This window comes from Trifolium pratense, linkage group LG3 (genome assembly GCF_020283565.1).
Source record: "Trifolium pratense cultivar HEN17-A07 linkage group LG3, ARS_RC_1.1, whole genome shotgun sequence".
Lineage (NCBI taxonomy): Eukaryota > Viridiplantae > Streptophyta > Magnoliopsida > Fabales > Fabaceae > Trifolium > Trifolium pratense.
The window spans coordinates 28,715,325-28,725,223 of NC_060061.1; the positions used below are offsets into that span (position 1 = coordinate 28,715,325).

At 33.1% G+C, this 9,899-nt stretch overlaps 1 protein-coding gene across 3 annotated transcripts; it reads right to left on the reverse strand.

Moving 5' to 3' along the window:
• Positions 1–916: 916 nt before the first annotated feature.
• LOC123916836 (protein EXECUTER 2, chloroplastic) lies at positions 917–8,428 on the reverse strand. Of its 3 annotated transcripts, XR_006812265.1 has the most exons (13): positions 7,976–8,410; positions 7,468–7,584; positions 7,327–7,392; positions 6,185–6,291; positions 6,027–6,108; positions 4,987–5,676; positions 4,778–4,904; positions 4,514–4,683; positions 3,293–3,367; positions 2,534–2,626; positions 2,293–2,442; positions 1,456–1,520; positions 917–1,181 (listed from the first exon to the last, which is right to left on the reverse strand). XR_006812265.1 is itself a non-coding variant. In XM_045968399.1 (12 exons), exons 1-11 carry the CDS (start codon positions 8,255–8,257, stop codon positions 2,341–2,343), a joined length of 1,911 nt encoding a protein of 636 aa, XP_045824355.1. In that variant the 5' UTR covers positions 8,258–8,410; the 3' UTR covers positions 917–1,520; positions 2,293–2,340. The 3 variants fall into 3 exon arrangements, 2 of the variants coding, with proteins under 2 accessions (XP_045824355.1, XP_045824354.1); XM_045968399.1 differs by having other exon boundaries at positions 917–1,520; XM_045968398.1 differs by lacking the exons at positions 917–1,181; positions 1,456–1,520 and having other exon boundaries at positions 1,902–2,442; positions 7,976–8,428.
• Between the last annotated feature and the right edge of the window lie 1,471 nt (positions 8,429–9,899).

Here is a 9,899-nt window from a genome sequence, read left to right on the forward strand (position 1 = left end):
TATTAGAGACATTGTTGGAGGGACCAAAGTTCAAACTCGAATTTCCAGCTTCTCCATTTATAGAGTGAGTCAAACCACTAACTAGGCTACTTGGATTTTATAAGAGTGTTCGCATATGAGATTTAATTGGTGGGGGTGTCCTTGGTGTGTAGTTTTCTGTTTTTGTTGTTCTCTTTGCTAGGCTGTTAGCCCTTGTTCTTAATCAAAAAGATGAAATGACAACTTCACTTTCTTTACATAATTTGTTTGAAGGAGGATCTACATCCACTTACTTTAGTTAATATCCCTCTTATTAATTATTTTATTCTAATCATATAGGTTGATCAATTCATCTGGATTCTAGAACCTCAATCAAGATCCATGCTTTGATTCTTTTGAATGATATTTTTCAAAGTAAAATTTGGCAGTAGTTGTGGTTCTTTGTAGTGCATCTTGATAATGAAACCCTTTTTCAAAGATTACAACATACAATTCTTTGAAGGGATCAAAAAATGGATCTTCACTTTGAGTCTGATTACGTAACCCATAAGGAGCGTTGTGTTGGAAAATTTCTCATCCCACCTACCCACTTTCTCACCCACACCCTATTTTTCCATTTTTGCCCTTGGTCAAAAAATTCGGAACGTGTTTTTCGATGTTTTTTGCCTTTAAAAACAACTTCGGAATGTGTTTTCTGAATTTTTTCCAAATTTGAACTAAAAAAATTCGGAAAACGCGTTCCGAATTTTTTGACCAAGGGCAAAAATGGAAAAACAGGGGGGTGGGTGAGAAAGTGGGTAGGTGTGATGAGAAATTTTCGTTGTGTTGTGTCATAATGGATAGCGTTGTGTCATAATGGATAGCTTATGCTCGGAGTCCTAACTTCATTAGATAAAAATATTATTTGGTTCGAATGTTGATTTAATCCGGTCTAAAGTGATTCCAATTTAATTCTTTTTTTGTTTTTATTTTATTTTGGGAATATATATTAAATATTAAAAATGATTCAAAATACAAATTTTTTCATAAGTATAATTAATTTTAGACTATAACTTATCAATGTCACAACTAATCTTTAAATAATGTTGTTGCATCAACAATAAACTTCATCCCATTGTGTAGAGTGTGCCATCTTGAGCCATATCGGGAGCTGGCATCGGTGGTGGATTTATGCATGGTGGAAGCCGGATTAACTCAGTGAACTAATGGTAGTTACTTGAAAAAGAAGTTAATAACCTTCGAAATGCTCTTATTATGTTCTCAAAAACAATAGAAGTGAATCTTGAATGAGTTTTTTTTTTTTTTTGTCAAAAAACGGAGTATAATACACAACTAATGTTACTATATTTTCTCAATGCTCAATTTTAAGTTGCTGGAACCTTATAAATAAACGAAGAAAATTCAAGTGGGTCCAATTACTTAATCAAGCTTTTTCAAAGATAAAATATTTGATTACTTTTGAGAGTGGGTTTATACCTTTAATGTAATAAAGACACAAAGTGCTTCAGACTTTAACTTAGTGTCCACCAGAAAGGTTCATCCTGCGCGTTATAATGCAATTCATTCATATAAAAAATACATCTACATGAAGCAACATGCTAAATAATTGAGCTCTTACTTTTTCACAAGACATTTTTTATTTATCCACACCACCAAAAGTACATTTTTTATACATTTTCTTATGTATAATAACTTCTCCCCTATTATATTATAGGTTTATATATAGGGATCTATCTTAAGACACTTTTTGAGCTGCCAATACCTTAATCACATTCATTCTTCTTGATAAGGTCATAGAACTTTTTGTTTCCTTTCTTTTAAGCCTAAATAATTTACAAAATCTTTGAACAAATTACCATAGTTATGCAACTTTTTATTATCAACTTTAATTACCAACGGTCCCATACAGGTAGCTCGGTTAGTGAATTAAAGAACACCAAAACAGTTTTAAGGAGGTCCAGATTCAAACTTTGTAAACCAACATAACTATCGACTTGCTAACATTTGCCTATAAAAACAAACTTGGGTTCCTTTGATGCAGCCAGAATACCTCGGACTTTCCACAAACAAGAAAGAAGGCAAACACATCCATGATCATAATGCACATAAAGGATCCCTTAAGGTACTTCTATAGTTCCTAGCACACTATTTTGTCGGTCAACAAAATTTATATATACATAGATGATAGTAAAGAGGTTGGGTAAAGAAGCAACCAGAATGAAATTATAAAGGCACTGTGACGTTAGGCTAGAAAAATTACAAGTGTATGCGTGTTGAGTAAAACTATTGCTCAATGAAGAAAAGGTAACATACTCTCATAGCTATTGCGAGAATCATTCAGATTCCAATTACGGCTTGCTCTTACTCAGGTAGTTTCAACCGGTTGAATAGCACAAGAAAACTTTGCTCGGGCACGACATAAAGAAAACCAAGATCTGCACCTTTCATGTGTGGCCCCATGCCCTAAAAGCATCAGAAAAAACTGGTCATGCTTGTATATTGTAAACAGAAATTCTACAAAAATATGGTCGGTTAATTGAGACAACTAATTTACCTTGCCATTAAGTTGAAGCAATTCCCCATCAACCCATTTTGGATTCTGAAAACCAAAGTCTGCTATTCTCCCCTGGCCTTTATAACTTGCATTCTGTTTGTAAATGAGTGCAGAATTTGAAATTGGTTACATGTTTTCAGAACAATTCGCATGACCATACTCAAAAGAAAACTCAGGCAAAGATGTAAGTCAATTAAAATATGTGCCTTAAAAAATAAAATGCATTTTAAAATATCCGCAATCAACAGTTTCAACAATTTCAATTATGAGGACACTGTTGGAAAAGATTAACTTATTGGCAGTTAATTACTATTACCATTTTTTGTAAATTATGAATGGTGATGTCACTTAATACTTGTTATGAACCATCCCTAAAGGTTAAGTTGTTAGATGAATGACTTCTGCATTATTACGGTGACCTCCGCATAAACCCACCTAACATGTGCTAACATTTAACTTTTCAAAAGAAGAATGAGGTGGCAAGGATTGAACTTTAGACCATTTGGTCAAAAAGAGGCCTTGATATCCCAAAAGCTTAAGTTGTTTTTAGACACATGCATTGTGTTTACATTATATTTCTATCGACTTCCAGTGGAATAAATTTTTTTAAAGAAAAAATACTGCACACATAGGCATAACTAAGCATGACAACAAGATGTGCTGTTAAATCAAAACAAAATTGTTTGTAAACAGGTTCAGCATGATGAGTTGGAATGGAAATTGAAAATTGAGCATAAAACCAAGTGAATATGTATTTACCACTCCTAATTCATCGGGATACATTCCACGGTTGGCGTTGCGATTGACTCTTCCAATTTTAGCACGGAATGTTACCTACACACCATAAAATAAAATTTTGCTTTCCTGTCATGCTCAATATAAACACAACAAAAGTATATACTTGTACAGTTTTCCTTTTTTTCGACACACACACACAGAGATATATATATATATATATCTCCATATAATACTTCAAGTGAGAGGAGTGTCTTATTATGAGAGATGAGAGGAACAAATATAAACCATAGGATGCAAAGGAACGGTCATGATTAAATGTTCTCAATATGCACTGCAATTATACTTCCGTGTTTCCATCTTCTTGAAAGAATAACTGTTCGCTCAATAAACTGTTTGCTCGATTTGCTTTATGCGTGTTTTATCGTTTGTGGTTCGACTGCGTTTTTGTTTTCAAATTATCTCTCCAATAATTCATATTCCTAACTGTCGTCATCCATGTTTTTGTTCTGTCATGTTTCTCAAAACTAATTGGAATCCCTAATAACAGAGCCCAACATCTATGTATTTATGATCTTGAAAACTAATTAAGTTTTTCTAGTTTTTTTTATTATATAAAGTTTTGTCTTTTAACCAAGAACAAGCTTGTGCGATTCTGCATATTATCATGGACGCAATCTTGACCCACCAAAAACGAAATCGACTATGAATACATTGAATTGAAATGGTCTATCCTTCAAAATTCAACATTTGAATCCATATGAACATGCCCTTTAGTGATTTGATTGAAAAAAATTGTAACCGTTGAGAGGTGCACAAAATTGATACAAGAAAATGAAGAATTGTGTGGGAGTAATGAAATAGGGAGATCTGAGAAAGGAATTTTTATCGTCTCGAAGAAAGAGAAAAAAAGACTAGAGGAATTTTTTTTTCTTTCAAGAAGATGGAAACACGGAAGGATAATTGCAGCGCATATTGAGAACATTTAATCATGACCGTTCCTTTGCATCCTATGGTTTATATTTGTTCCTCTTATCTCTCATTATAAGACACTCCTCTCACTTGAAGTATCCCCTATATATATATATATATATATATATATATATATATATATATATATATATATATATATATATATATATTATGAGCACTTGTCAGAGGATGAGAGGCTACAAGAAAAAAAAACAGAAGTATAAAATTCAAAAAGGAAAACAATGTTCAAAAGATTGAAAAGGCATAAACCACCTGGCCAGCAGGAACATTGAGATCCCCAGTCAATTTCACTGCCTCTACATATTCAAAAAATTCGATATTTGAAGTTTTATTTTCATTGTCCGCATCATTCCAATGTCCAAATTTTCGCTTCAATTGCACTATTTCAATGCCATACGGACCAAATGCACCAACATAGAGTCCTGCATATTAACCAGAACAATCCATTCTCTAAGCTATTTTCTGCCCAAAAATTTTCAAATAATATAATCAAAACATAAGGATAAACCAACTCACCATCGAAAGGATCAAAATCTCCTTTGGAACTTGCAATTCGGCTAAAATATGTATCTTCAGATATTCTACTCTTTTTCTGTGCTTGGCTAATAGCAAGTTTGACAATTTCACGCATGCTTTTGGAAACCTAATCAAGCGAGATATTAGTAATTTTAATAAAATAAATAAAAACAAGATTTTTACATAATAATTAAATATTTCAATCTCACCTTAGAAGAGACTTTATCAGAACCCCAAAATGCCTTAGCAACATCAGAAGGCATAAGCTCTGAGATTCCTTGTGCTGCCAGAGCGGCCACCTTGATATTGCGAACTTTATCTTCTCTCCTATCATTATCAAGATTTCTCCTGGGTATATGTAAGAGGAAAGAATCCCTTTCCATATTCTTTATTTCCGCTGGAAGACGTATAAATTCATCCTTAGTAGCAATATCTTCATTGTTGTGTACAATTCCACCAATAAAAAGCTTCATATCTAAATCCTTTTCGTCTTCTGAGGAATCGCCATCATCTTCTAGAGTGATCTCATCAGGTTCGTCTAGATTACTAACTTCCCCTTCAGGGTTATCACTCGAGCTTGTTTTATTACCATCTTCCTCCATTATTTGTTTAATAGAATCGCTACCATCTCTTGCTTCCTCATCAACATTAACGTTCATAACTTTGACTTTAAACCCTGGAATTTTTTCTTTCAGAAAATTTATGACACTTTTAATGCCCTCCTCTGCAGCTGCCTCACCATTGTTGTTTTTCTCATCATTTCTCTCGACAACCTTCTCTTCAGGTTCCTGCTCCTCAACTGAAGACAAATTCTCAACCTCGGGTTTGTATGGGCCTTTGACAGGAAGAGATGGAGAATTACTCGTTGAATTTCCTTTGGCTCGTCGCAAATACACTACCTATTAAGTATTTCCAAATAGACATCATAAGTATTATACTACTGAAGTCAATTATTCAGAATCAAGTAGATATCAAAGGAAGAGGCTCTTAGAAATGTCATCCCAACCAAAAAATCCTAAACTTCAATCAAAAGCTCACATTCTTCCGCATAAATGATGTTCCAATTCCATAATTCATTTTATTTTCAAATGACCCGTGAAAAAGTTTCTTCTTTTAGATTGAAATAATTCAAAATTATCCATATCCGCAAACAAACATTTGAACTAAGACTTTTTTTCAACTTTTAACTCAGTGTATCATTATGTCACAAACAAACAAGCATTGTTTAGCCAGAAAATGTAAACATTACCTGCATATGATATGTGTCGTCAGCATTCTTTACCACATAAATTTCAAATATTGGTGTCCCAGTAGATGCTGTGAGCAGCTGTCTGTAGCAGATAGAAATAAGCAATGTCCCCAATCACCCCAATCACTAGAGGGAAAAAGAAACTAGAAAGATCATACCTCGGACTATAACTCTTGCCAACGAATCTGCCCATACCAGGACTTATACGTATTATTCTGCCAAAGGGGTCCTCTGAATTTTTTGAGTACCCAACCCACCAACCCACCTGCATATAAAGGTCAAAACGGTCGATAGGGATTAAAGGAGTGTGATTCACATTTCACAAAAAGATGCCGAGGCCATTAGAACCGTAATCAATAGTCATAAATAAATCACAAGTACAAGTCCACCTTACAGATGGAGTAATCTGTATCTTCCCTGACAAGTGACAACTGCATTATTTCACAATCTAGTACAACATTTCTTATAAAGTTTATTAATCCGGAGCCACTTTCAGATTATATATTACCTTCTCCAATCTTTTTCTTAGTTATAAATATGTTCAGTGATGATAGATTCCAAACTTCTTTCAATATATTTCAAACTTATTTACTCCTTCACAAAGACAGGCTATAATCTGCCATTTTTATTTTCTGTAAATTAAAATTGAATCTTTTGACAGTCATTAGCAAGTGAAGAAATAGTTTTTGGATGGTTTCCAGCTTCCCCTTCCACATCACTCCCAAAATATTTCAAAACACACATGTAAGTGATGTAACTCCCCATTATCTCTCCCACCCCAGACTGTAACCGTGACTTACTCGTTGTAACTTGTGTGTACCATTTGATTTTTTCATAAAGATAATTAAAAAATACTGCCAATTTGTGCAGTGGAAATTTTGGTTATCTTTGGACATAGGAACATTTAGCGAGCCGTGTGAAACTTGGTGTGTTCAGTTCAACTGTGTATTTTCCCAACCAGCTGTATATGTGTAGGTGAGAAATCGTGAAAAATAATACTAACATTTAATTACCAAAAAAAGATTAAATTAATAGATTATATTACGCCACTTATTACAAATCGTACATGATCTTATATTCAATACGGGAAAAGACCATGTGAGATTTGTAATTAAACATATAATGTGAACCATTCATCTCAATCTAATAATTGTAATTGAATGTCTTCATTTCTCACAACAACTAAGAATTCTCACTAGATACGCTAGGTGCGTGTGCGGTGTGTGTGAATCATAAATTGGAATAGAAATGCATGATTGTGAATAAAAGCTTAGCACAAAGTAGCAACAAAAGAAGGTACCAGTCCACTTCCGGTGTATCTACATAATCTCGAAGCATCGTGGTAGCGCTCATCATCTATGGCATTCTGCAACATATGAGATTATTACTAACCAAATCATAAGTATGAAAATTAAGACACTAAGACAAAATCTTTTCTGACCTTCAACTGAGACATGATTTCAGCAACACTGTCCTTAGATGTCGCTTCTACTATAGCCTTCTTTAACTTTGCTGCTTCTTGAAACTCTTCCTTCTCAATAGCATCTTCAAGTTGAAACTAAATGACACATAGTAGCAAGTAGCAACCACATAAGTAATATATATTAGTATAATTATAAAAAACCACCACACCCTTATGTTGCAAAATTGATTTTGAATTAATTGATTCTGACTAAAATTGAGTTGAAGGTAAAGTGATTTTATGTTTGGATACATTCATGTTAAAAGTGAGTTGAACAAAAAAAAAAATAAGAGTGTAAAATCAATTCTAGAATCAGAAGCTACAATTTATAGCTTCAAGAAGAACCAATTCTGGAGGCAGAATCAATTTCGGCCTCTCTAAAAGTGGAACCAAACAACATAAAAAAAAAAGCATAAAATATAATTGAAATTAAGAATTAAAGGTTTGAATAGGAAGAAAGAGTGTTATGATGAAATTGGTTGGTTACCTTAAGAAGAGAAGCGAAGGTTTCAGCCTGTTCAATATCAGAGAAATGGCGACACCAACGATTCCAATCCCAGCTAAGAGACGTATGATTGGTTGAATTGGGGGTGCATCGGAAGAAGTGAGGGGTGCGGTTGTTTTTTCTGGAAAAGATTGAGATTGATGGGTTTGTTTGAAGAGAAAAGGTAGGTGGTTTGTTTGGATGGAGGAGATTGAAACGAGAAGGAGTTGTGGTGGTGTTGGAGAAGAAGATGGCTTGGGATACACCCAAAGAAGCCATCACCATGTATTATTGGTGTGTTGTTTTGGAGAAGATGAATATTGCAAAGAACAGAGGAGATAGATAGGAGTTTCTCAAGAACAAGAAGAAGAAGAAGATTGATACAACAAACAAAGGGTCTGTGTGTGTGTTGTGTAGTTGTATTTGGGATAAGTTTTCTGGCACGCGCAATAAAACAAATTATAGAAAATGGATTACGTTTTTTATTTTATTTTTTATTTATTTATTTAAGTAAAACAAAAACAGGTAGGATGATTTGTCAAATAAATGTTTGCCATAAAATTATTATAATAATAATAATTTGATTAATTTAACAAACCAATTATTTATTTGAAAAATTTAATTGAGAATCAACTTATCTTCATTACCATTATCCTTATAATTTCATTTTTGCTTCTTTTCAAAAAAATTTCATTTTTGCTCCCCTATTATTTTACAAGATATGTGATTTTGGTCCCTTTATTTTAAAATCAAATATTTTAGCCACCTTATTTTGATTTATTTTTTTTTTTTGCAATTTTGGTCTTCCACCTCATTTTTTAATCCGCTGACAGAAAAAATGTTGATGTGGCATTATCCAAATGACAATTCATAATTTCTAATTATATAGTCATCATTATTTTCTTTGGTCACCAATTTATCTATGAACATTCTATCCTATTTTTTTTATAGGTACGCACGTCCGCATGCTTGCATCAATGTTTTAAAAATCGGACCGGACTGGCCGGTTCGACCGGTTCGCCCGGGAACCGGGCCTAGTACCGGTCCGGTCAACACCACAGAACCGCTAGTCCGTAAAACCGTTAAAAAACCGGTACGAACAGGTCTGAACCGGTGAAAACCGGTGAAAACCGGAAGAACCGGTCCCGGTTTTACAAAACCGGCCGGTCCAGGTTTTTTATTAAAAAAACTATTTTTTTTTTCTTTTCAGTATTTAAAACGTACCTTTTTTTTACTTTCCGTTTTTTTTTTTTGACATATTTACAATTATGCAGCAATTATTTCAAATGGTTGTGTTGTTGATTTTTAGTTGGAAGTATCCATATCAATTACAATTGCAATAGTTGTGATTTTGATTTGAAAAAACACAGATCTTTTACTTTTTTTCTTTTTCTTTTTTCTCAGTTAAATACAAGTTTATTTTTATTCTCTATTTTTGCAAAACTTGCAATTGTAACAATATCTAAATCTTCTTTCCCTTAATACACTATTATCAACTTAAGAACAACAACAGATTTGTGTATTTGAAAAAGTAGAAAAAGAGGTTGGTATTTAAGAAGAAAGAAGGAGAGGTAGAGATGAGTTTGAGAAGAATGAAAATAGATCTGTGCATTTGAAAAGGAACCTTGGTTTGCTTAATTTAGAGAAATTGAAGTTAAAGAAGGTAAAGAATGAAAATAATAATATTGTGTGGCTGCTGCTTTTCTGATGTGAGATTAGAGAGATTAAGAATTAGGGTTACTCAACTTATGAGTGATATATATATATATATATATATTAAGCATATTGGGCTAGAGTATTGGGCTTCTAAAGTTTTGCTAAAAAATAAGTATTGGGCCTTTAAAAATAATATATTGAGATGTAATGTAATTTTTTTTACTCATATATATTCTTAATAAGTATATATTTATTTTTAGTAAAAAAAAAA